The 27,433-nt window shown below is 32.9% G+C and overlaps 3 protein-coding genes and 1 pseudogene across 5 annotated transcripts; 3 read left to right on the forward strand and 1 right to left on the reverse strand.

The window, feature by feature from the left end:
* The first annotated feature begins 1,137 nt into the window (after window positions 1–1,137).
* LOC114402887 lies at window positions 1,138–6,765 on the forward strand (annotated as a pseudogene).
* Window positions 6,766–7,341: 576 nt separating this feature from the next.
* LOC114401692 (organelle RRM domain-containing protein 1, chloroplastic) lies at window positions 7,342–11,129 on the forward strand. Of its 3 annotated transcripts, none has more exons than XM_028364269.1 (11): window positions 7,342–7,822; window positions 7,902–7,999; window positions 8,221–8,461; window positions 8,545–8,642; window positions 8,719–8,784; window positions 9,110–9,199; window positions 9,580–9,648; window positions 9,725–9,861; window positions 10,016–10,115; window positions 10,541–10,708; window positions 10,805–11,129. In XM_028364269.1, exons 1-9 carry the CDS (start codon window positions 7,497–7,499, stop codon window positions 10,091–10,093), a joined length of 1,203 nt encoding a protein of 400 aa, XP_028220070.1. In that variant the 5' UTR covers window positions 7,342–7,496; the 3' UTR covers window positions 10,094–10,115; window positions 10,541–10,708; window positions 10,805–11,129. The 3 variants fall into 3 exon arrangements, with proteins under 3 accessions (XP_028220070.1, XP_028220072.1, XP_028220071.1); XM_028364271.1 differs by having other exon boundaries at window positions 9,755–9,861; XM_028364270.1 differs by having other exon boundaries at window positions 10,541–11,129.
* A 5,729-nt stretch (window positions 11,130–16,858) lies between these two features.
* Window positions 16,859–20,036, forward strand: LOC114401590 (copper transport protein ATX1-like). Its single transcript, XM_028364141.1, has 3 exons — window positions 16,859–17,028; window positions 17,970–18,045; window positions 19,680–20,036. The coding sequence occupies exons 1-3, from the start codon at window positions 17,020–17,022 to the stop codon at window positions 19,838–19,840; spliced, it is 246 nt and encodes an 81-aa protein (XP_028219942.1). The 5' UTR covers window positions 16,859–17,019; the 3' UTR covers window positions 19,841–20,036.
* A 3,689-nt stretch (window positions 20,037–23,725) lies between these two features.
* Window positions 23,726–27,175, reverse strand: LOC114402367 (serine/threonine-protein kinase D6PKL2-like). Its single transcript, XM_028364906.1, has 2 exons — window positions 26,378–27,175; window positions 23,726–24,814 (listed from the first exon to the last, which is right to left on the reverse strand). The coding sequence occupies exons 1-2, from the start codon at window positions 26,845–26,847 to the stop codon at window positions 24,016–24,018; spliced, it is 1,269 nt and encodes a 422-aa protein (XP_028220707.1). The 5' UTR covers window positions 26,848–27,175; the 3' UTR covers window positions 23,726–24,015.
* Between the last annotated feature and the right edge of the window lie 258 nt (window positions 27,176–27,433).

Genomic DNA, 27,433 nt, shown 5'->3' on the forward strand with positions numbered 1-27,433 from the left:
CACTCTTCTATAAAAATATTATAAAGGATCTGCCTTTTCTTTTTTGTTGGGAATCACTTGAAGGTAAGTTGAACCAAAACATCAATTTTTTTTAGCAATGTTTGTTAGGTAAGAAGGAAATAAATAAGGGGAAAATAGGATGAATAGAAATAAGAAATGTTGAAGGTTACTAATCTGAAATTGGACTTAAACATGTTGAAAAGCATAGGCAGAGAGTTTTATCCATATTATTGTATCTGAGTGGTGCGCGGTGTGACTTGAATAACTTGCCATTGAATAAGTTACTTCATGTTGCCATGCTAAGTACTAGAGACAGAGATATGTTGTAAAATTCCCTAGGTACTGAGTACAGGGATATGCTGTAGAGTTGCACTAGTACTACATTTCTTCTGCAAAATGAAGGCTTATTTCTTCTGGCTCTAATTAGTAATCAAGCTCTCTTTATCTCTTTTTTAGTCTAATTAAACATGAGAATCACATATGTTGCAGAACACTGCATCCATTTTTTAATTAGATAATGCTCCCCCAGAAACAAACCCGAAACCTTCAAAGGCAGCAAGACGGTTATTGTGACGCATTCACTGTAGTGCCAACTGCCAAGGCTAGATTGAGATCTTAATGTGGACATGGAGAGGATCTGTGATGCGATATTGTATTATTTTGGTTAAGGACAGAAAGAGAAGAAAACTGATATCAGCCGTAAAAACTTTTTAAGCCACATGTTTCACGTATATTAAGAGAAATGAAAATGTCCATTTCTTAAGGAAATGGAGAAGAACCGAACCCCTCTCTTTTCAATGGACAGGACCACAGTCCACAGGGGAAATTATTTCGTAGTCAATTTTTTTTTTAATTATAAGAAAGAGTTAGTTAGTGACCATTGGAGCGCCAATCGCTTCGTGATTGTTCTAGGTTAATTGGTAATTTCTAAGAGTAAATTATACTTCTTGCTTGATGTTAGCATTTATTACACTTTTATTTTTTTTTTTGTAAAATCATTTTTTTTGTCTCTCCTAAATCGTTACTAATAGTGTTAATCTTTTGTGAAGTGTCCTAAGAATAACTATCATTTTAGTGCAAGTTTTGCCTACGAAAACATGATCACCTTTCTCGTCAACTCCTTTGCCTTCGCCAACCACAACAACTTCACCGTCCTTATCTCTTCCGTCGTCATCTACAGCCTCTTCCAATTTTGCATCGACCACACCAAGGACCGGCACCCTTGCTGCGTGTCGCATGCAGTCACCCATCTCGACAATCTCAGCTTCACCTACTGCAACGGCATGTTGCAGCTCGAGAGCTATTTCACCAAGTACGACCATGTCATCTTCATCAGGGTCAAGGATGTGACAACGATGTCACTAGATCTACACTTCTTTCTCCTTTTTTCATTATCTTTAATGGTGTTAATGGGTCCAGGGATCAAAGTGTAATGGATGGTAAAAAAAAAAGTCTTGTGTATAATAAAAAAAGGAAAAAAATTGAGTGTAATAAGAGTTAACCTCATGGGATGTTAGTGTGATTTGCTCTAATTTCAACTATTAATTCTTGGTGTGGAGCTGTATTAATTACGGAAGAAGAATTTTATCATCCACAATAATTTTTTTTTGGAAATTACAATAATTTTATTTAATTTGAATGAGATGGTCCCTGATGGAAAATATTTATGATCTATTAAAATAAAATAAAAGAGTTTAGTGTTACATGAAAGTTAGTTTAGACTGTAGTGGTTGGACATCATATAATAATTTCTCCGTTTCACAGGCTCTCCCTCTGTACTTAGATACAAATCCCAATGCTCAGTTTCTGACACAACCAATTTCTTACGTGTGGTGTCCCAGAACAAGGTACTAGTACAACGTTTGATGCTGCAAAGGTGCACAAACATGTCATGGTTGAGTGGCATCAGAGAACTGAGGCCTTTGCTTCACTTGCTGCTGCCCCTTAGCATCCATTGGGTTGCTGAGGAGATGACAGTTTCTGTTCTTGTTGATGTCACAACCTCTGCTTTGTGCCCTGGGGAATCAACTTGCTCCAAAGCTATTTACATCAATGGGGTCCAACAAACGGTACCAATATGATCCTCATTACTCAGGATCCCTTTTTCTTTCTACTTTTTCTACCATGTTCTTTTGGGTTGGTGGGAAAAAAATTGAGGGATAAGAGTTCTGAGGCCTTGGAATCAAGTGTTCCATTTTGGCCGTGTGATTATAGTATTATACTATTCAATTGCTAGGATTGTTTTGGTGACATGTTAGTGAGTGCAATTTGTCTGTTTCTTTAATGAAGCACTGCAGTATTTTATTGTAAGGTAGTGGGAAAGGTGAGCTGAAATTGCGACAAATCATTGATCTTAGAGACAAGATCTAATTGATGGATGAAGTCACCATTCAAAAAGATGTTATACAGATACGAAGAAAGGGAGAACGAGAGATACTTTTGTCAGCTAGCTCACCACAACCCTATATTTATTTACACTTTTATTGTGCCAAACTTTGACATCTAGTTCACATTTTGACTATATGACTATATGTGGCAGATTCTCCATACTTCTACTTCCTCCATTTATTCTCTTGCTTCACTAACAATTTGGTCCATGTTCATATGGCTGATTCTTTATTTTACCAATACATGATGTCCTTCTTTGGCATATTTGGGGTGTGTGTCTATAATGAGGAAGTCTGATTTTTATTTTTTATAATTAATAGAATTTTATATTTAATAATGTATTTTATTCTGCAGATTGTTGGAATTTTCAAGATGGTGGTACTTCCACTACTGGGTCAGCTTTCAGATGAGTATGGCCGTAAACCCTTGCTCCTGATTACCATATCCACGGCCATATTTCCCTTCGGTATGCTCGTTGACATCAAATGCATATAAGACATGTGAAAATTTACAATCTCAGTATCTCTGACTAAACTCACAGCAAAACCTATAAATTTCGTTGTTAATACTCCTTTTATTTTATTCTGCTGTGCTTTCAATTTCCTTTTGTAGTTTGTTCATAAAATTGATACCAAATTGAACTGAAGATTCATTTATTACAGATAATCTGATATGCTTTGCTGAAGTTTTGTCTGTCAAAGTACTGAATTATTTCTTCTTACTGTATTACTCTAGACTTCATGTAGTCTACTAAGTACTAACAGCTTAATGTTGATTTGTGTACCTTCTCAAATTGAAAAGAAATGCATAAAAAATTGTGATGAAGTCAACATTTTGCTCAATCTAACGTGTTGGTGATGTTAAGTTGCCCATAACAACATAATTTACTTCAAATTATAATTTTAGAAATGGACATAAAAATTCAAAAAATAAATTGAAAGGAAAAATGAATGCCATTTTCATCCTTTTAATAAATCTCAACGATGACAAAATAAATGATCCAGAAAATGAAAGATGTCAGATGATGAATACACAAACAGATAGAAATTGTGATGATGACTTTCTCTAGTTCCATGTCAGTTTGTTTACTCATGGATTTTTTTTTTACTCTTTTTCACTGTATTCTTGTTGCAGTTTTACTTGTCTGGCATTAGTCTGAGGAATATGTCTATGCCTATTATGTGCTTCACACAATTTCAAATATAATCAGTCAAGGGAGTATTTTCTGCATTTCGGTTGCATATGCAGTGAGATTTTTTTCTTAACTAATTGAATATAAACATAAGATGGTAAAGAATTTTATATACACCTTTTATATTTCCTCTGTCAGGCAGATGTTGTCAATGAAAGCAAAAGGGCAGCAGTATTTAGTTGGATTACTGGTCTCCTTTCTGCTTCACACGTTCTAGGGGATGTACTGGCTTGGTCTCTTCCTGAAAAGTACATTTTTGCGGTATGTCTGTGTGGTGAGTTCTACATTAATGTTCACTTTGTTCAGATCATATCACATTTTTTTCATACTTCCCCTTTGATAATGAATCTTATTTACAGTTAATGATTTCAGGTTTCAATAGTACTATTGACCTTTTCTCCTGTTTATATGAAATTCTTCCTTGTTGAAACGGTGATACGGGCTCTGAAAAATGATCAATACTCAGGTTGCTGGGCTAAAATTGTTGATGTTCCCCGACAAAGATATATATCTATGAGGAGAGCTGCGGAAATAGTAATTTTCAGGTTTCCTGTCATTTTTTAATGTTAAGCATTATTTAATATTTAATTATCTTTATAGTTTTCTTTTATGAAATATTTTATGTGCATGAATCATAAATACTGTGATATATTTCATTTTTCAGTCCCACTTTGAGGGGCATGGCTCTTGTCTCCTTCTTTTATGAGCTGGGAATGTCAGGCATAAGCAGTGTTTTGCTGGTATGTTTCATCATTGTCAACTAATTATTTAAGTTCATGTCATCATTGTCACCCGAAGAATCCTCAGTTTTTGTACCTTTTGATTGTCAACTAATTACAGTATGCTTTTACCTCTATTAAACTAAGGTTATTTATTTATCTCTAATCATCTTGGTCTCTTTTCTTTGTTCTTTCTGAATTGTTTCCTTTTGTTTATTTATGTATCACTAGCTTGCTTTCTCATTTTCATTATATACTTTCCCATCGAATTCAGAAACCTTTGTCCTTTTGTTTGTGCAATTAATATTCTGCTTGTCTTTCATTTTTTCTAACTTGGTGATATTCAGTCGGGCTTCTAACAGTGTTTGATAAGTTGATTATGCTTGAGAGTCGTTTTTTTAAGTACTTACCCTCAGTTGGCTTCCAGATGTTGTTGCTTCCAATACTCAATCCATTGGTTGGAGAGAAAGTTATACTCTGCTCTGCCTTGCTTGCATCAATAGCATATGTAAGTTATCTTGTATTCCTTTACTTTTCCCTTGCTTCCTGAAAGAAAACTTGCTGATACCATTGCTGTTCATATTTTATTTCTGTGTAGGCTTGGCTCTATGGATTAGCATGGGCACCTTGGGTACGAAAGATTGATAACTTTATGTTGTTTTAATTTCACTGTTTATTTTATAACTCTTGCACTTCAACTTTATCACCTCATCTACAGTAATCTTATTAAATAACTTGAATGAAAAGTTATAACTGGAGTCTGGAACCTTGTGTCGTGTACTTGTTGCAATACCATACAAATTTACACTAAATATATGTCTTGCTGAAAATCTTCAAATTTACATTTCCTTATTGTTACTGATAGTAAGAATTTAATTCACCAATGCAGGTACCATACTTAAGTGCCTCTTTTGTTATCATCTATGTCCTTGTGAAACCTGCTGTGAGTTATCTATTTTTCTTTTATTGATAAAATTATTCCCCATTTTTATAGTTACAACCAACTTTATGATCCTGATATAGTGCTATGTCTATTAATCTCTTGTTGTGCAGACTTACGCTATTATTTCAAATGCATCAAGCTCGACCAATCAGGTTTGCTCTCCCTTTTATGCATCAAGCCACAAAACATTACACAGAATGCTGAGATGAGAAGATGCTGTACAAAACAGCATTATCTGTCAGTTACAAGCAACTAACACAGAATCTTCTCACTAATACGTCATCTCCTGCAAAATTCTCTTTTAACCAATTGAATTTAAAATTAGACTATGTCCTGTTATGATTGGTGTGGACTAATAAAAGATTTCTCAATTTTTTCTGTTCTATTATGATGTTATATAGTTAACAAGTTATAATATTGGGATTTGAAATCTCTAAAGTACAGGCTGAACTGGGTGCAACGAGATACAGATGACCATGAAAATGCAGAAACTAAGTAAAACAATATGAAGCAAAAGTCTTTGAGCAAGCTTGTCAATTATGATGATATATTTCAAGTGAAATATTCTAGAGTATTTGGCTGAGTTTGCTGCATTGACTAAAGAATAGTGACAATGAGAGACGATGGCATAGTTGAAATAAGGCTTTTTCTATAAGAAAGATAACCACAATAGTATATAATAATAAATTAATAATATCTTCCAAGGAATCATCTTTAGCGCACTTTATAGGATCTTCCTTCTCAGAATTTTATGCTTTAATTAACTTCACTGCAGGGAAAAGCACAAACTTTTTTATTGCCGGGACACAATCTATATCTGATTTGCTATCACCTATTGCAATGAGTCCATTGACTTGTGAGTTGAATACTGTCTTCGCTAGATGCTTAATAGACCATTTGACAATTCTCAATGCTGACGATATAATTAATTAACTATTGTTTCAGCATGGTTTTTATCCAGCAATGCTGCCTTTGAATGCAAAGGTTTTAGCATTATATGTGCATTCATATGCATGGTGAGCTCTCTAAACCCTGTCATCCTTCTCTCTTGTATTGTACACACTTTCTCTCCACTAACTTTGAAATCTTGCAATTTTTTCAGATAATTTCTCTTTGTTTTGCTTGCATTCTAAAGCCAGATACAGATACTAGTTTGGGTAATGACATAGAAGGCAGCCCTGAAACCCCGCTTCTGAGTGATAACTGATTGTATCAATTGGTCACATGCTTGGCCAATAGGCAGCCTTGCCTCAATAATTTCTGCTCCAAATATCCATCATTTTTTCTGTATAGAATTGGCTATGGGAGAATATAAGCAAAAGTATAGGGAAAGGGTGGGAGAAAGAGAGAGATGGCGTCATCAGCTATATTGAACACTGAAACAAGTCAAATTAATCATTGAACACTTTCTATGCTTTGCAATAAAATAGTAAACAACGGAATGGGTTTGTGAGATTTGAAGGCAATACATTTACATTATTTACGGTTAACATTTTTTATGTGATGAAAAAACAATTCCGGAATATTTTGTGCTTTTTCATTTATAATAATATGCTACTTAACGACTAACGAGGCAGAGTAAAGTAAGTAGGGTCTGAACTATTTTTTATAAGCAAAAACTATTCCATCCTTATATAAATCAGACTTATCAGAGTCTTCATACTTAATGAGAAAGTATTTTTATGAGTTATTTTCTTCCTTATCAAGTCACATGGACATTGTGTGTGTTACTTAAACTTAATTAAATCCGATTGAAGTTTGATTTTTTTTTTGGGTGAAATTTTAATTTTGATACATTATAGAAAATAAAAAATACCATTTTTTTAGATAAATTAGATTTTAATAATATTTTAATTTTAATCAATTGTAAAGCTTGATTATATAATGTCAATTGTTTTATAAAATATAATTTAGTTTAATTTTTTTTAAAATATTTAAATTTAAAATACTTGTGTAATTTATAATATTTAGTTACTTACTAGTATATTAAGTGCATATTTGAACAATATTTTTTTAAGAAAATTCTTTAAATTATGCAAAAGAATTATTCCCTATAAAAAAGATATTTTATATTTCTCCTAATCCACGGGTTATGAAGAGAAGCCCATTTACAAGTTCAGCTGTTCAGTTGTAACATAACAGCAGCTTCGGCAGATAAGCAACTGTTCTCAGTTTGTGTTGCCATTTCCACTGAGAAAGACACTCACTTTTGTTTGAATATCCACGAACCAAACCATAGGATTGTGACACAGACATGGAACTTCTCTCTGTGTCTGTCTCACTTAGCAAATGCCAAACATTATCCTTTCCGAAACCAAAGGCACCCCAAATTCACGAACTTCCATTAAACATTAGATTACCCAACAAAACAAATCATTTCAGTCTTTCATCATCTTCTTCTCCTTGTTGTAATTGGTCCATTACTAGGGTAGCAGCAGCAACAACATACCCTTCCTTCAATCCTTCCACCACTCAGAACCCTCACTGGATGGTGCTCATGGACACGCCTCCTCAAGGGGTCAATTCCAAGCCACAAGTCATTGATTATTACGTGAAAACTCTGCAAACCGTTCTTGGCAGGTACTTCTTTAATGGATTTTGTCTCTTTTTCGTACTCTCTTGTTTAGCTGAAAATTGCTTTGAATTTGGCTTTTAACAGTGAGAAAGATGCTCAAATGTGTATATATGATGCTTCATGGAACACTCACTTCGGTTTTTGTTGTGACATTGATGAAGAAATATCCTCCCAGCTGGCCAGTAAGTTGTTTTCTTCTTCTCTGATTAACCCAATTCCTTGGTGATGTGATAGAGTCTTAGGAGTAAGGCTAGTTTGTTCACAATTTCAGATGTGGTTTTGTCCAATGTAATATATTGTTGCTGCAAAAATAGATGTTTGAAGCTTTTAGTCATGTGGAAATGATATTGCATTTGATATTATTTTTAAAATGAATTTGAATCTATTGCATACATGTTGCCAGGTTTACCTGAGGTCTTGTTGGTTAGGCCTGACCTGGATTTCAACTCTTTGAAAAAAGACTATAGTTTATCAAGTGGCGAGGCAGGCCACCTATCAGGATTACGAACTAGAACTAATATGTTGTTCCCTGCTGGAAATTCAAAGCATTGGCTTGTTAAAATGGATAAGCCCGGGGTTGAGGCTGTTACCAAGGCTCAGATTGTTGATTATTATGCTCAAATTTTGACCAAGGTCATGGGAAAGTGAGGACAGTGAATTCTAATTCTTTTGCTTTCGTTATTGGATTTCTCCTTTCCCTAAAAGTATATAGCAATAATTTCTGCAGTGAGAAGGATGCACAGATGTGTATATATCATGTTTCCTGGAAAACCAACTTCGGTTTTTGCTGTGAACTTGATGAGGATTGTGCACAAGAGCTTGCTGGTTAGCCTTGTAGAACCTTTACCCAAGTGTCAAAGTTAAAATTTACCCATCAAATGAATTGCTTGTTGTGGTGCAGGTGTGCTAGGTGTCTTGTCAGTTCAGCCAGATAACAATTTTGAGTCTGAAAATAAGGATTATGCAGGTTTGTCATTTTCTAAATTCCTCCACAAATATTTTCCATGGGAACTTCTTTTTAATATCATAATTTTGCCTTGATTAAAGTCCTCAGAGTTATGTGTGATTATGGTCCTTGTATCAAGCTGGTTTTGTGCATGTTTAGGTAAAACTGGGTTAAAAATTGGTGTAAGACTCAGATTCTACTTGTAATCGATAAACTTATTTAATTGTTTTTAATGAGGATCTGGTTTCCACTGATGTTCAACTATGCCTGCTCATGGTTTCCTACTCTTTGGTGTTGATCATATGGCAATTCTCTCTCTGGTTTTCTACTAATTATATATCTTCAGGCAGTAACTTAGAAAATAGTTGGAATGTGTCCAACTCTTCTGAAGCAAGTCAGGAAGCTCCCTTGAAAACAAAGAAACTTTTTGTGACAGGTATGCTCGCGACATTTATTATAGGTTATCCGCTTTATATCTGACTATTCATATGATGGATATTCGACTAAGAATTATATGTGAATTACTTTGTCAAGAACAAGTAATTTGGTATTTACGTTCCTTTACGAGATACTAAGCATGGTACAAGAAAAAGTAGTCAAAGAAAATCATTTTTAGAGAACATTTTTTTTTGAAAAATAAAATCATTTTATTAGGAAATTGTCAGTTGTCAGATGGTATTTGTTTCTATTTTTCATGTTTACTTTAATTTCGCAACATATTCTTTACTTTGTGGGAGCTTTAATTATTGCTTGGGGAGAGCATTTTTGGTTCTTGCAAGAGATGATATAATTGGCAATTATTTGTCTATTCAACAGGGCTATCGTTTTATACATCTGAGAAAACCTTGCGTGCAGCATTTGAAGGCTTTGGCGAGTTAGTTGAAGGTAGTTTCATCTTCATGCATTATTTTCTTTGCTCATCATAATTTAGTGTCTCAAAACAGAAACAAATTCATCCCAGCTTTTACTAGCAAATGGTTATGCTTGGCAGTTAAAGTTATTATGGACAAAATTTCAAAAAGGTCCAAGGGTTATGCATTTGTTGAATACACCACAGAGGAGGCTGCAAGTGCAGCACTCAAAGAGATGAATGGCAAGGTAGATTTGTCTTTCTTTCTTGCTTGAAAAATGTAGTTTTGCTTAGAATCAGTTCTGCTTCATGACTGTCATGGAGAGAGAAAAAGAACATGGGTTTAATAATTCAGAAATGAAAGAGGCTTTGCAGTCTTTGAAGATTTTATTCTGTGTGCAGATTATCAATGGCTGGATGATAGTGGTAGATGTTGCCAAGCCTAACCCACCAAGATACCACAGGAATCATGCTGGATGATCAAGTTGACAAAAGAGAAAAGGTCTGCTGTGTGAATTTAGTTCCTTTGAAAAGCTTGTGCCTGTCAATCTTTATGCTTTCAAGGCATGATAGTGTAAACTTGGCTCATGTTCATGTTGGAATATCCACAAGACTGAATATCATGTAAATATTATAGGATCAACTAGTCCTCTATGTCAGGAGTTGTTTCTTAGTTCCATTTTTAATTCAATTAGTCCTCTATCTTAACTTGTTGTCATACTTCATAAACCTCTTCTTTTTTACTTTCATTTTCCCATCATTTATCAAATATAATTTTCTTGACCGTGGAATGCTTGTCTATTCTTCCAGACTTCTTACACTCATCGTGCATGTAACTTATTTGTACTGCATTTCTCATCGTGCATTCTGTTTTCAGTGCGCTGTCACGCCAGTGCTGTTAACTTTGAATCTTTTCATAACTTCCAGATATGGGAGATAAATGCAATGCATACTTCCTGCAAGTAGTCTTGGCTGGGAGATGTTATTAGCAACATGTGTAACATCGCTGAACAAGTTACTTCTTTATTACTTCATGGCTTATTCTTCCCCTCAGCCTTCATTCTGATTCCAGACTTGTCTTCGGTATGCTAGCAGGTATCTAACAACTAAATCATATTCTCTAGATATGATTAGGCGGTTATGACAACACTTGCCCATGTGAGTGAAAATATAAATCTCTATGTTGACCAGGATTCCTACAGATTGTGCGAGAGTGAGACCGTAGCATGCTGCAGTTGACTAGCAATATTGTAGCCTCTATAGGAATCTGGCTTCCTGTTAAGGAACTGAAAAGAATGGTGATGTTTGGGATCTGGGTTCTTATTGTTAGGTCTTTGGACATTAAAGAGTCCATTTGAAATTAACATATTGTTGGTTGAGATAGTGTTGTAAAATAATATATTCTGAACGAGGGATGAAGCTTTAGCCATTTGGACTAAATTTCCATATTCTCTTCGATTAAATAACATTAATGCATACATGAGAATCAAAAAACTTAGTTGGCCTTATAAGAGTACCTCATATTTCCATAAAATCTTATGACCGGCCAGTGAAGAACTAACGGTAACAATGGATTTTCGAGAGACAAAGTAGACATCATGATTTTTCGAGTTTTTTATCATGAACTTTGGTGCTGGAAGGCGCATATGCCCTGGAATGATGCTAGCTATTAGGATATTATTCTTGATGTTGGGTTCGCTAATCAACTCCTTTGATTGGAAGCTTGAAGGTTGCATTAAACCAGAAGATGTGGACATGGATGGAGGAAGAAAAATTTGGAATTACCTTACTAAAGGCTCAGTCCCTTCGAGTTGTTCCTATTGATATAAGCAGCTAATGATCTGTTTTTGAATGCTGTTGTCGTAATTTTCTTCCAAAGTTGTCTTTCCGGAAATTAATTTCGGAAATCATAAATGTTACAAAATTAGTTCCCATAAACTAATTTTTAGAAATATATAAAAGAATTTGTTTCCTTACACCCCCTTGTTTTTTTTAGGAGTACATTAGAAAGTTACATGTTGAGTGTAATTTAAAAGATTTATAATTATAACTTATTAATTTATTCCTTCTAAAACATAAGTGGGGCAAGTTAACAAAATTCATATATAAATAGTTCAATAGTTATACAAGTGTAAAATAATTTTACTCCATTATTTAATTAAAATTTATTATATATATATATATATAATATCTAACTTTGAAGGAAGATAATTTATTTGGGTTGATCTAACAACATTAGCTAGTTTTTTTTTTGTTACAAAGATTTTACTAGTTTACACCAAGTATTAAATTCAAATCTTATTATGATGGTTCTAAAACTAAATTAAGTAGAAAGAATGGTGAAAAAAATTAATTGCTTTTGTTTTCCTTATTTTTATATTTAGAGCAAAGTATCCTCACACTTTCTGAGGTTAATCCTTATTACATTCAACCTCACTCCTTTTTTTTATCATATACAAGACTTTTTCATTTTTTTTACCATCTATTATAGTGTGGTTCCTTGACCCACTAATATTATCAAAGATAACGAGAAAAAGAAAAAAGAAGTGAAGATCTAATGAAATTATCGTCACGTCCTCGATCTTGATGAAGGTGACATTGTCATATTTGACGAAACAACCATGGAGCTGCAACATGTTGTTGCAGGGGGTGAAGTAAAGATTGTCAAGTTGGATGATCGCATGTGAGAAATATTCTACTAAGTGTACTCTCTACTTCTATTCTCATTCTATTTATTTGATTTTGTAACACTATGTCAATTATTTATTTATTTTTGTAAATCTGCATTAGTATTATTTAGTACACACTTATGTTTCATGCACTTCATGTTGGGTTTTCGACTTGTTTGGTGGTATTTCAATAACGTGTGAATAAATTTTGTGAATGTCATGCTGGGTTTTCGACTTGCTTGATTTCACAAAGTTTATCACAAAATTAAAATTTTTCTAAAAAAGGTAAAATTTTCAAATAAAATGACAAAGGTAATCTTTTTTTTTTCTCAAATCGTAAATCATTCCTTATTTTTTTAGTTTTTCCAACATTTTCCTCCTTAAATAAACATTGATGACAACCCAACAGTAGGCTACCAAATATTAAAAGAATATTACGTACAATAAAATAAAACTTTACAATAACGTGTATACATTATTATAGTATGAAATGTGTTAATTTTGGACTGTATTTATTTTTACTTATTTTCACTGATGTCATGCTAAATATAATGCTTGCAGCTTCCTTTCTGAAAATTGAATCCCCCACACCATATACGTTTAGAAATTCCTCTAATCTGCAATACGGTATAAGCTTTGCCTATGGAGGGACTGGTATTTTCAGTACTTCAATTGATGGACCAAACGCGACTGTCCAAATCGACTCATTTGAGAAGCTAATCAAACAAAATATCTATACCAAACATGATCTTGAATCCTCAATTGCTCTTGTCAATGCTGGTGGTAATGATTATACAAATGCATTAAAAACTGGGCGAATTATTGTAAGTGGTCAAGCTAGTAATTATGTTTATATTTTTGCACAAATTTTGGTGTTCCTACTGTCTCATTTTGTTATGTGCGTGATTCGAATTAAATTGTAGACGTTTTTATTAAGGCCTATGTTGTAGGAGAAAATATTTTCTATTTTTGTAAATAACTATAAAATTTGTTATATTATTTTTACTTTATTTTTAAGTAATTTAATTAAAACAATAAAAACCTATTTTACTATTTTTTATTCAAATATTTAGAAATAAGAAATAAGATAACAAAATATTGCTCCAAGTTGTACAAGAACTCAACAAGGAAGCAGGCAAATAAGTTTTCATGACACTGGACCTCTACAACTCCTTCCTCTCTGCAATTGAAATGATGCAGAAAAAACGTTCTGGTTAGCTCTCATTGTGCTTTCATTTTACCAAAATAGTTTATTATTTTTTTATCCATAAAAATTAAATACAGTAACAAAAATTTACAATACTAATGCGTCCTGCTCATCAACCAAAACACTATATTTGGGTACAATTGAAGAGGAAAGCATTTAATAAATAATTATTTTTAAAAGGATCTCGTTTTTTTATCTAAACCATGCTAGCTAGAGAAATACTAAGATTAGACTATGTAGTTATTTAACTAATAAGACTAGTAGTTTGTTGAAAAGAATGCGTCAAATAATGATAAATTCTAATCCACAGATATAGCATTAGCTGATTTTGTGCAAGCAATTACTTTCTTTGTCTTGTAAAAAACATTAGAATTGAAGAATGGAAATATCAGAAACTATGACTATAGATAGTTTGATATTTAAGTATTGCACAAATATAATTGCATAATTCTAAGAAAACTTCTTGATGATCCTTTTCTTTTTATTTTATGCAGAAAACTCAACACTGATGAATCCGTTGCAACCGTGTTGTGAGGGAGAGAATTTGGGTGATTCATGTGAAAGTGTGGATGACATCAAAGAAATATAGTTTATGTGAGAACCCGAAACTTTCTTTCTTTTGGGACACAGTTCACCCTTCTCAAAATGGTTGGTTTGCAGTCGATCAACACAATATTGCAATCTTCTCTTGGCCAACTTATTACATGAAAAAAAAATTTAATCAATATTAATGTATTTGGATTAGTTTTATGATGAAAAAAATCAATTAATTTTTTACGATGAAGGTAAAGTAATAAATAATTACTTCTATTTTTCATTATATTATATGATTTTGCATGTAGATCGAATAGAATTAATTCTTGTGTATTATTCACACACCGATAATCTCTTGTCATGCTTCATATAAAACCACATTGGGGATTAATCAAAGTTAGTGTGATCGAAACCAAGGCATTCCGGAAAGATAGATTAGAGATATTTTCAAATTTGTTAGTTGTTGTCATTATTTTGCTAGTTGCTGATGTGACCGTTAACTCTCTACACATAAGCAAATTACCTATGATGTCATGTCAAATTAAATATGATACGTAAGTTGATGGACCTGACTTCTCTGCTGTCTCTTTTTCAGCTGTCCTTGTGCTGCCCCTTGAAAAATCACACAGTTTAAAAATTGAATCACAAAATTAAATATTAACACAACTACATGAACAACACATGAACAACTGAAAAAAGGATAGCAAAGAAGCCAATTTCGTAAGTTAACAACGTGTTTCACATGATATCGTATTTGAATTAAATTAGAATTAATTAAAATAGAGGTTTCATATGTGGACCTGATACAAAATTTGCAATTTAACATGGACCTCATCCAAAAAGTGTCATTACTAAACATGTTCATGTAAACTTGTGCATATAATAACTAAATATCTGATAATTGTGAAATTTGAGTTAATTTAATAGTCAATTTTAGTTAAGAATGATTACAATTTCTTCACTTTACTGTTATTTTTAATCAAATAATGAAGAAATTAATATATTTACAATTTTTTTATCAGCAGAAGTCAAAAGAGAGACTAAAGTGTAAACTCTCTCATGACAATGAGAGGCTAAAACCCCATTGTTGGGAGCCTAACAAGCAAATTTTCTTGTAATGTAATATTTTCTTAATATCTATTTAATGCAATGTCAATTTTTATCGTTTCACTTTATTGTTATTGTATGACCTGATCCTTCATGCATTTGTTTTAGAGGTTATACATTGGGACATTGAGAAATGATAATTTCTAAAGAACCGAGAAAAGACATCTAAAAAATTCATTGTTAAGGATAAAGTGACTTTGTTTTGTCTCTGCATACATATCTAAACTTCATGCAATTTACTGTTTTATCTCTGCAAAGGGATTTGGAAGATAGAATAGATAAATTAGGTTTTTCATCGTGAGGAATTAGTGTTGAATATCTTAGTAGACGTGGGTGGAAATTGAAATAGTATTAAATAGAGAAACACATTAATATTGCATCAAGGGTGGATAGGCATGATAGTCCCAACATATTTTAAATTCTGAATTTACCTTTAATCATCATCTTTATCTTTTATCTTCATCATCTTTTAATTTAAATCTTTATCTTATCTCTTAATCTTCTATTTTAAATTTCTTATCCTTCTTATCTTTGACTTTCTTTAAATTTTACATTTAAATTTCTTATCTCTTTTACTTGTCTCTTGCTTGTAAATTAGGTTTGCATGTACAAACAAAATTCATGTGGATTCAACACTAATACTTGAGACAAATTGATACATTTGCGAACGAGTTAATAATACCAAATCCACAACCTTAAATTTGATCACAACACAATTTGAGTACATCTTAAAAAAAACAAAACAACAACAGTTTGACTCATCTACTGAATTGCAAATGCAATGGTGACAACACACAACAAACCCTATAAGAAGACCCCAATGCATCTTAGGACCTTTACCCTCTTTCTCTTAATGTTTGTCTTCATTTGTTGCTTAGTTATTTTTTTCCATAGTTCTTCAATATCATTGGCATATCCGTGAGATTGAGCTTCTTCTTTTGCAAGAATCTTCTTCACTTCTTGAACTTGTTCATCATATAGACGAATTCTTTTCTCATGTGATGCAAGTTTTTGTTCAATTGTGATAACCTTATGCTTAAGCTCCTCCACTTATGAAAGATAAGGATTAACCTCCACGATACTTCCAGAACCTTGGTTGGTTTAAATATTTTGACAAATCATCATCCCAAAAACAAAATTTACTCCTCTTATCTTCCTGCACATTGTACAATAGCCACTACCACAATGGAAATCAAAACACACTAGAAACCAATTATGTCAAAAGTAAAAATTTCTTACATTCCACTCATCACATTGTCAAAATATCTTGACTGATGCTTCTTGGTTCGAAATTTGCCAACTTATTGCACCAACAACAAATGCATAGGAACCCAAATGATGAAGAAGAAGCTCTCATGGATGTCATTCTTTTTTCTGGACTAGAGAACATTCAACTCGCACAAATACCCCTCAATGAAGACAATCCAACACTATACAGAGGTGCTCCACTGTGAATCTTAGATCTTAATTCGACGTAACATCACAGGTAATTTGCTAGCGTGTATTGTTAATGACTACATCAACAACTAACGAATTCTTTTAATATCATGGGCCTCGCACAAAACTTTTTAAATATGAAAAATCAATCGCAAAAAAAATTATTAAAAATAAGGTGCAATATTCAAATATATATATATATAAGAATGAAAAGCATATTTAAATTTTAAAAAAAAAACGTAATCGCATTCGAGTTGCCTATATATATATATATATATATATATGAATTCAACGAAACCTTTACCCGTCTCATCTCACGCCACCCAAAGTTGTCTTTCGACCTTTCTCTCTCAAAACCTTTGCTTTTGCGTTGGCTATATATATATAAAACTAACTTCCCCAAAACCCAATCATATATCATTTCATTTCTTTTTTCTCGTCCATCCGTAACCATGTCTCAGGTGCAATTTTTTACATTTATTTTCCTCGTCTTTTTTCCCTCAATTTTGCTTTTACAATTTCTGATTCCCTGTTCTGAATGATTGACCTGGACTTTATAGCTAGGAATTTCTGAATTGTAATTTTTTATTGGAATAATTTCTTTGATTTTTGAAAAAATTAGGAATTCCTGTATTCGGTTGGGAACCCTTAAAACTAGAGCAATGATTAGTACATGATTGGGCGAAAATGGCATGCATTATATTTTCTTCAACCATCGGTTTCTCTGTCAACTATTGCAGAATTTTTTTACTTTTTTAGTTAACATGGTTTTTCTTATAACGCGCATCGCTATAACTTTCTTTTGAACTCTTTATTCCTGATTATATATGCTCTAACAATTAAGGGATGTGATTGCTTCCTCTGCTCAGGAATAGTTGAATTAAAACGTTGTCTGTTATTGTTGGTCAAAGTTCAAATCCAATACTAGATATGATTGATTGGTCCTTTATTATTTGCTAAGATTTTTCAGATTATGGCGTGGTGTTGTTCTTTTCTGTCAATTTTGTTATTATTACTAGCCACTAGGTATAGAGGATCTGTCTGAAGGATCTAAAAGACTTGGTTAGATGCACCAGTGTTCAAACGTTTGTTTTGTTTTTCTTCTAAAGCTTGTAGGTGTAGCTTTCAGTTTGTGTTTGCAGTCTTTATACCTGAGTAAACATGATTTACATGGCTACTTTCACCTTTAGTAGCAATGATGAACCATATTATTGTAGTAGATTTATTATATATGTATCTGATTTCCTGCTTTGCTCTCGTCCATACTTTCCCTCCCTTCTTTTTCTTAAATTCAAAGTATGAATGTATTTCTTTTATGTGTGCGTATAGGGGTTTAAGAATTAAGATGATTATTTATTCTTATCTCCCCCTTAATATGAAATTTTTCGCATTATGATTGCAGACTGTTGTCCTCAAAGTTGGTATGTCATGTGAAGGATGTGTTGGAGCAGTGAAGAGAGTTTTAGGAAAATTGGATGGTATGTCAAATCCCTTGAATTGAAAATTGTCATTATATTGTACTTAAGCAACATTTTAATTAACTGTTACTTTGTTGTTCTGTGCCTCTTGTCAAGTTCTGTCAGTCCAGATACGTTGTCAGCATGGCATCTTAATTCTCAAAAGTTTTTGGTTTCTGATAGAATATATGAAATTATCATATCTAAGAATATCTAAAGTTATCCTCTAAGATTAGTTTCCCTCTTTCCTCATTATCTTAGGTCACCATACTTCCTTATCATATCATTAATTGTTTCCCTAATTAACTAGGATTATGACTAGCATAAACAAGGGATGGTGCTATAAGTTTTATGAACATAACAATATATCAATACATTATAATACATATTATCTTTTATATCTCTTCGTTCATCTATAACTTTAAACCCAAAAATTTCAACATGGTATTGGGTCCTCTGAGATTTATCTTGTCACTGCTCTACTGCTGAGGTTCCTAAAATTTTGAGTCCGTCTTTCTTGCTGAACCATACTTCCTTTGACATCTTATGGTGTTTTCTGCTCCTTTCTGTTGTGTTGTTCATTTTGCAAGCTCAGCCCTCTTCCCATTGTGTTCTTCATTCTAACTGTTTTCTTCTCCGTCTTAGCCTCCACTGTGTGTTTTACCAACTTGTTTTGTCTTCCACAGCACGTGATGCTAGATTAGAAGGAGAGAAAGGTGAATGGTGATTGGTGTCTAGCCCTGTCTCTTGTCCCAAATGCCATTGGGTCCTAGATTCCTAGTCTGTCTCGTATATGCTCTGACCCCATTAGAATATATGAAAACATCAATATCATAAATATTTCTTAGAGTATACTCTGGGATCAGTTTCCCTATTTCCTCATTACCTCTAGGAATTGCTTACAGCATTTCCTTATCATATCATAAATTCATAATTTGTTTTCTGAGTTAGCTAGGATTATGACTAGTATAAACATAGGTTAATGGTCTAGGTTTTAATATCAAACACAACATATGAGGAACTTTGGTTGGTATACCTGTCATTTCTATGACTTTAAGATTCCAGCTCAGCATGTTTATTTCTATCGTATTCTTTTAACAGGAAACCATAGAAACAAATTGGCTTCGAAATTTGGATTGTTTTCTTATATGTAGTATAGTATAGCAAAAGGCTGTTAGTTTCTATGAAGAAACCACATCAAATTCAGTGTTACATTCTAATAACCAGCATTAACAGTGAGTCATTGACAACCAGAGCAGGGTATTTTTTTTATAATTTCCAAGAATTAACTACAAACATGAAACAATATGATCAAACAATCACAATCCAACAGGAAAGAGAAATAACGTTAAGAGAGAAGAGTGTTAACAAGAACTTTGAGCTATTTAGCATTACCAATGACCTCAAAATGTTCTACTTAAGTCATGTAAGGGCACATAAAACACTCATAGATAACACTGGATAGGGAAGGAATTAAAATTTCAGGAAGGAGCTTCAGAATCAAATAAACAGCTGAAGCATTTTCGAAACATGTTCTGCTACTTAAGAGAGGAAGAAAGACAAATAAAAGATAATGAAACGTTGAATTGATATTTACTGAGATATAATACAATATTCCGATGTTGTAGAATAATAAGTGGTAATTTTATTTGCAGGTGTGGAATCATATGACATTGATTTGAAGGAACAGAAGGTGGTAGTGAAGGGAAATGTCCAGCCAGACACAGTTCTTGCGACCGTTTCCAAAACTGGGAAGAAGACTACCTTCTGGGAAGGTGAAACAGCAGCATCCGAAACTAGCACAGCAACTGCCTAGAACATTTCGCTCTATTCTGTGCAGAAGAAGTAGCTGCGTAAATCAAATACTATTTTATGGACTTGAAATAACGATGGGACTTGTTATCTGGTGTATTTTAGTGTGTCACAACAAAGATTGCTGTATATGACTGCTTTCAACATCTGTGCTACTGTATTAATGTGCTTTTATTGAGAGTTTAACTTCCTTTGACTTTGTTCCGACTTCCCACTGATTTTCTTCGTTCTGTTTATCAATTCAAACCGCAAATATTTCTAAGGCCATCTTTAACCGTGAAACAGTGTTTTTCCTCTCTCTCGTTGACATTCTCTTCTAAACAAGGGCTCATTTTTTTAAACCAAGTTGCTTCTATAAGCAATTGAAGTTCTATTTGCCCTTGTGCCTAAAAAAGTAATATTTGTCTATTACCTTTTTCAAAAATCGAGGTCAGCAACAGCCAACAGGTATGAAATGCATGTTAAACTAGCTCGCGGCATACTGAGCATAGTGTAGTGTGATTTGTTGAGGAAGTACAAGCAATAAAAAAACAAAAAACCCTGAAATGCATGTATAAGTATAGTTGGAAATACTCGTCCACCATGTCCATGAGCAAACCTTCTCCTTCCTCTATTTCAAAATTAAGTGTTACATTTGAAAAAATATATATTTAAAAATACGTGTTATATTTGATTTTTTAATATAATATTAATTATTATTTTTTATTAATACTTTTAATAAATATCACTTTAGTTTTTGAATCTAAGAGGTGTATTGGATTAAGATTTTAAAAGATTATTTTAGTATAAAAAAGTTTTGTAAAGTTTAAAGATTATGTAGGAATATCATGATTTATCAGATTTTTTTATAAGATTTTTATGATAGTTTGGATTTATAGTATAAGAATTAAAAAAATTTGAAAGGATTCTTTGAATTTTTAAAAATATACTCAAAATTACAAGAGTTAGTGAAAAAAATAATAAGAAATAACGATGTTTGAATTAAAAAAAATAAAACCAAAATAATTTTTTAAATATTTTAATAATTATATTGATTCTAATTTTATGTTATCTTATACTAACCTATCTTGTAATAATATCTTCTCATTCTTACTTTTAGATTTGAACAATAAATTTAAAATTATATGTTTATTTTTATTATTATTATTATAATTATTTCATGATAAATTTAATGACATGTGTTACATGTGATGCAATAATAAACATATACTAGAACAAAATAGTAAGAGAGGAAAATTGGTAGGAAGGTTACTTATGTGGATAACAGAATTAAGGGTGACAATCACGAAAATATTAGGTCGAATATGTTATGGGCATAGTCCGTATAAGGAAAACATGATTAGTTTTAGAAAAAAAAAACAAATGTTAATTTAATTATAAAACAAAGGAAAAAATGAAGAGAGAATAAGTATATTTGACATTTTTTATTTTAAAAGAATAGAAAAAATATATATGACAGATGCATCTTAAAGAATATTAAGGAGAAAAAAAGATATGTGACGAGAGAAAAGGAAATCAGGTAAGTGTCGAAAAAGAAAGAAAAAAATCTATTAAAATCTCAAAAATTTTGGTAAAATTATTTGATAGATGATGTTTTATACTAAAAATCTAAAGAAATCCTTCTTACAAAATAATCTATACAAATATGTATATTTTTTAATACTAAAAAACTTTTTATGAGTTATAAAAAATCTTAATTAAATATCATCAAATTTGTTGACTTTCTTAAAAAATCTTTAAAACCTTAATTAAATATCACAATACTTATTTATATTATTTAAAATTAAGATTGAATATCATAAGACTTTTTATAAAAAAATTTAAAATCTTAATCTAATATTAGAGTCTATAATATTAATAATAGTCTTTTTATGTATTTAATAAGAATAATTTTATAAATTAAAATTTTTATGTATTTATTAATTTTTCTTATTATGTAAAATAACATAAAATCACATTTATTTTGGCAGCAAGAGACTACTTATTTGGCAGAGCTGCTTCAGTTGCCTCAAACCCCATTGGATGTTTAAGACGGGAAGATAAACGTCCTTATAGCTTAAGACCCAGCAATAGTTTATGCATTCACGTCCAAGTACATTATTGAACCAGCCTCAAATGTCTTCCACTTTAAAAAATGAAAGGTATCGCGGAGAAGTTCGATAACAAAGTGCCAACGCACATAAAGATAAAATGAGAATTTTTATATTGCTTTCACATCACACAAGAATAGAATGATTGAGTCAAACAACATAAAATAAACTGTAACTTTCCTTTTAAAAAAACAAAAAAATAAATGTCGCTTATCCTGCTAATTTCTTTTGACCGTCAAATATAGAAATGTGTCACAGAAAACAGAAATTTCTTAGATGATAAAATGTCTTATAAATGTTCCATTATTCTAGTTAATTATGTGTAAATTTTATGTGTGTAACTAGTATATTCATGGCTAGTCAAATCCTAGAAAAGATAATCATTGTAGAAATCTCAATGCATAACTGTATATAGGACTTAGCATATGTTTGGAAACTTTGTTTTTTTTTTAAAAAAAATAATCACTATTTTTAAAAAATATTCTTTCAAGAAGCTGATAAAAAAATGTTTTTCTAAAATAGTTAAACCCAAAATTATATATATATATATATATATATATATATATATATATATATCAATTTTTTACATAATTTATAATATCTTTTTTATAAATAAAAAAAATTGTGAGAGTTCGATCGATCGCTCTGGAACAAATAAAAAAAAAACCTACTTTATATTAAGTAAAATAAACTTCAACACAAGAATTAAATATGAATTTTAATTTTAATTTCAGATTCATATTTGCGTTAATTATTTCTCTAATTAATTATTATATTTATTAAAAATTCAATAAATATAATATTTAATCCTATATAGTTTAATTTCATTATAGATTAGATTATTGACGTCACGGTGTTGTTAATGTCAATGTGAAGTTTGTATTGATTTTGTCGATAATTAATTAATCTTTAAAAAAATGACTAATTTTCTTTAATAAAATCTTTTCTCTTTATTAATTTTTTTTATTCAGATAACTTAAGCTTAAAGACTTTGTTAGTTTTACTTAGACCAAACAACATGTTAATAAATAAATATAATATAATAAGATATAGAGGTTTAATTATTCCTTTGGTACTTATATAGTACTTATATAGTTGCAACTTACAACAATTTTTTATTTTAATTTTTATAATTTAAAATATTTCATTTTGATCATGTTGTAAATATGTAATTCTTTTAATCTCCCCCGTTTAAAATTGCTTAAGGTTATTGTATCCAAATCCTCTCCGGACCAAAGTTCTCTCTAGTCCTTCTATCTGTTTTATTTTTTTGCTGGAGAGGTAGTTTCCCTCTACTTTCTCCTATTTTCTGCATCATTTGATTTTTTTATTTTTTTTTTGTGCTTCTTTTTTATTTATTTTTTGCTGGAGAGGCAGAAGGATATGTTTCCTTGTTGCCGCAATTAACATGGTTGGTAATTGCAACCACCAACGCTGTGAATCAAAATCAAAATGAGAGCACACTGAGAGCAAAAACCTTGTTTTATTTTATACACCAAAAAACTAGATGCAATATATTGGCAGCTAAATGGTAGGTCCACCACCCAACAACAACATCTGTTAAGAAACAATAATTGATGTGGACAAGCGAAACAGGAACAGGAGGAAGTGAGCAAGAATTGCCTTATTACATACTCGAATCTTCCTATGTTCCCTTTCATATTATCAGAAAAAGAAATATAAAAGTAAAATTAGCAAACTAAATCTAAAATAAATGATGATAGGTTTTGTCATAATTATTTTAACCTATTTTCCTTTTCATAACAATAAAAATCCGGTATCCAATGAACACTTTGAAATGATTTGTGTACCTCTTTCTAAAAATTAAATAAATTTGTTAATTACACCAATTCCAGTTCTGTGCACACATACATCATATGCACCTAACACATGCCCGTTGATTTGCTTCTTTGATTTTGCAATAGGAGAGATTTATTTTACACAACTATAATTAATTACACAAAATCCACACACAATGCTTTTTTTTTTCTTCTTCAAATTTTAGTAATCCCGTGGTATTGTTTCATTTGTATATGAACCGTGTGAGTTGTATCCATCCAATGGGGAAGGTGGTGTTGTATATGGCCTTCTAATAGAAGTCTATAGCATTGTTTGTGCAATTATAGAGAGGAAGCAACTCCTTGCACTTGTCTGATGAAGGGATGTAAGGAGGGGTAGCACACCTCAACAATGGCCAATTGACGCCATTGAAAAATGGATGGTGCTTAATTGCCAGGGCACCCATTGTAGACCCTAGTCTCATTGTTGAGTCCTTGACCAAAAGTTGTGAGATCAAATCCCTGGCTGGTCCAGGGATCATTGGCTCCTTAGGGAACTCAAGGGCTCGAGCTACAATGTTAGCTAGGGTTAACTCATTCTCAAGCCCTTTAAAGGGTGTGATCCCATAGAACATTTCAAAAATGAACACTCCCAAGGTCCACCAATCAACAGCATTACCATGACCCTCCCCCGAAATCACTTCTGGCGCCAAGTACTCGTGGGTCCCAACGAACGACGTTGATCGAATTTCTATTGGCTCAGCTATGATCTCAAGGGACCCACAACGAGAGAACCTCTTGCTACGACCCCGTTTTGGGTGGAAGCATGGGACAGATGGCACGATGCAATTGGGCAGCATGCATGATGACATGGTGGGAGTGCATTGCTTCCTGGAATGTTCCTTAGAACAGGTGTTGCTGGGTGGATCTTCATCAAACACCATCTGAGCCGTTGATGCGGTATCGTCACCTTTTAATGAGAGGTCAAAGTCTGTTAGCATAATGTGACCGTCTGATCTTATGAGCACGTTTTCAGGCTTCAAATCACGGTATATTATCCCCATCATGTGTAGGTACTCCAACGCAACCACAACTTCAGATGCATAGAACCTGTAACAGCCAAGCCACCAATATTAATATTACTACTAAAATGTATACCAATACTCACATTTGCACCTTCGACATTCAAGTCAACAAAACAGTAGAATTGTTATTATCGCCATCGTATTATTTTTTGGTATATCACCATCATAATTTTATTACCATCAATATTTCTTCAATAATTAAATTATGTAGGGTCCACTTTTGAATAATCGTAGCCATTATTTTTAAAATTTGACCAAGGAAAACGCCATGAAGTTTTGTTTTTCAGAGGGAAAAAAGGATAATAGTGTCCTCAAATTTACAGCTTGAATCTTACATGGCAATCCCTATATATTATATTAAGAGCCCGTAAGTTGCATTTCAGTATATCTATTTATGCAAACATTTTTTATCTACAAGTATCTTCTATGTAAAGCAAGGCACTAAAAAATAAAAAATGATACCTCTCAACAAATTAAAAATTTAAAATGTGATTTGTCGTTTTGAGGAAGTTAAACCTTTTGACTAAACCCAAGCTCCATTAGTTATTTATGCAATAGTTTAATATCAAGGTCTCAATCCAAGTTTCGGCAAGATTAAAAAGTCTATTAAGGGGGAAAAAACAATTAAATCTCTAGAAATTCAGAAACGACGAGATGGGAAAAGCTGAAAAGTTTATTATTATTATTATTATTATTATGGCATTCCGATAATGGTTACTGGTTAAGTGGGGGTGGCACTGAATTATTATTTGGTGCACGACGGACACACCAAAAGGTTTCGTGGGCTCACAATCAAAGGCATCAGAGGAGACAGGAGTTGAATCTGATGGCCCACAGGCAATGAAATTATGAACAGACTAAGCCAACTCAACTCAAAGCCAAGGGCCTATCCCCACTTTCCCATCACAAAACTGCATCACCAAGTCAGAGAGAAGCCAAATAAACTTTCTCTCTCTCCACCTCTCCTCCATCACTAGAATATTAATTATACATTGTCCTTTTGGTTTCATTAGCCACCGCTGATATATACAAGCTCTCCAATACGTGCCAATGTTAATTGAGTTACATATCCCACTAACCACAAACAAACATCTCAGCCAGCAACGGATACCTATTAAGTTTGTTTCTATTTATAACCTAACCTTACGTATTTATATGTATATTAATAACAACACATAAGTATTGGTATGAAATGATATATTAATCCGCCGCATGCATGTTCATTCATCATCTAAAATTGCAATCTCTTGTCTATATAGAATCAAACACGAGAAACTATGTACATAGTTCAAAACTATCACATGTATATCATCCTAGGACATATAAGATCGATCTATTAGGTGGTTGGAAGGTGGAGGCTTAAAGATGAAGGGAATAGGGAGAATCTCCCACTAACAAATTTCTAATAAACTAAAATTTATCGATCGATAAAAAAAAAATGTCTATGATCAAATGATCCTAATTAATTAATCTTCACCCAAAAATTAATAACATTGGATTACACATTTAGGCCAAAGTGTAATTAATAAAGCTCACATGCACATTAACATGATGAAGGAGAGTTAAAGTAATGAAAGGTGGCACAAACCTGACGGCGGCGAGGTGGAAGCGTTTATCGGGCTGGCGCTGGCGGAGGACGTGGAGGTCGCCGCCGGGGCAGAACTCGGTGAGGAGGCAAGACCAGCGCGGCGAATCGAGAGAAGCATAAAGAGTGGGCAAAAAAGGATGATCCACCATTTGCAATATCTCTCTCTCAACCTTTGCCCTCGTGTCTTTGTTCCTGGCCACGAGTTCCTTCTTGTCCATCACCTTCGCCGCGAAGAGGCACCCGCTGGAGCCCTTGAGCTCCACCAAGTAGACGCTTCCGATGTCGCCACTCCCCACGCGCTGCACGAACCGGAGGTCGCCGAGTGCCAGGGTGGCGCCGCCGCCGCGCTGTATGGCGTCCCAGGAGGGGTCCGAGGAGGGTGCGTGGGACTTGGCGGAGAACGTCCACTCCGTGCTGGCGGTGGCGGTTGTGGCGGAGTTGTCGGAGTCTTCCTCGGCGGAGGAGTGCATTGTGTTGTGAGTGATAATAATAATAATAATGGAGTTGGAGTTTGCTGTGTTGGTTGTGAGAGGAAGGTGTGTGTGTGTGGTGTGGGTGCTAATGGAGAGTTTTGAGGAAGGGAGGTGCGGGCATAATGGGCCGGCAGTTTATTATTGGGCCATCTGGTGCCTTCACACTGGGTCAAGGGGCCCATCTGCTTACAATTTTATTTTATTCCTCAATTCTCATTGACATGTCAAGCATCAACTAAGTGTTGCTTCTTTTTCTTTTTTAGAAAAATGGTAGCATTTTGAAGGCACCCTGATTGCCACCAAGCAGCACATCAATGATATGTTGGAGCAACTAATGAGATCCACTTAAAAATTATTGCACAAAATGTTACACTTAGCGTAAGAAGATATCTCTGAGAATAATTATTTCATTTAAATCCACCTTCATAAAAAAATATATGAGAATTCACACAAAATCCTTAATTACAGTGATGAACCAAGTTGCGCTTTTAATAAAGTATTGTTTCTTGTTGTGCACTAATTTCTTTTAAAAGGTTGTTTCTTTTGTCAGTATATATCTTCCATTATTTAAAGCTAATTTGGT

This window comes from Glycine soja, chromosome 20 (genome assembly GCF_004193775.1).
Source record: "Glycine soja cultivar W05 chromosome 20, ASM419377v2, whole genome shotgun sequence".
Taxonomy (NCBI): Eukaryota; Viridiplantae; Streptophyta; class Magnoliopsida; order Fabales; family Fabaceae; genus Glycine; species Glycine soja.

Bases quoted from the DNA above. Each gene is read 5' to 3' on its own strand.
- LOC114401692 (XM_028364270.1), top strand. From the start codon at position 7,497: ATGGAACTTCTCTCTGTGTCTGTCTCACTTAGCAAATGCCAAACATTA. The intron at 8,643-8,718 runs GTTAGCCTTGTA...GTTGTGGTGCAG, and splicing joins TTGTGCACAAGAGCTTGCTG to GTGTGCTAGGTGTCTTGTCA. The intron at 9,862-10,015 runs GTAGATTTGTCT...TTCTGTGTGCAG, and splicing joins TCAAAGAGATGAATGGCAAG to ATTATCAATGGCTGGATGAT.
- LOC114401590 (XM_028364141.1), top strand. The intron at 18,046-19,679 runs GTATGTCAAATC...TTTTATTTGCAG, and splicing joins AGTTTTAGGAAAATTGGATG to GTGTGGAATCATATGACATT.
- LOC114402367 (XM_028364906.1), bottom strand. From the start codon at position 26,847: ATGCACTCCTCCGCCGAGGAAGACTCCGACAACTCCGCCACAACCGCC. The intron at 24,815-26,377 runs GTTTGTGCCACC...TGGCTGTTACAG, and splicing joins TTCCACCTCGCCGCCGTCAG to GTTCTATGCATCTGAAGTTG.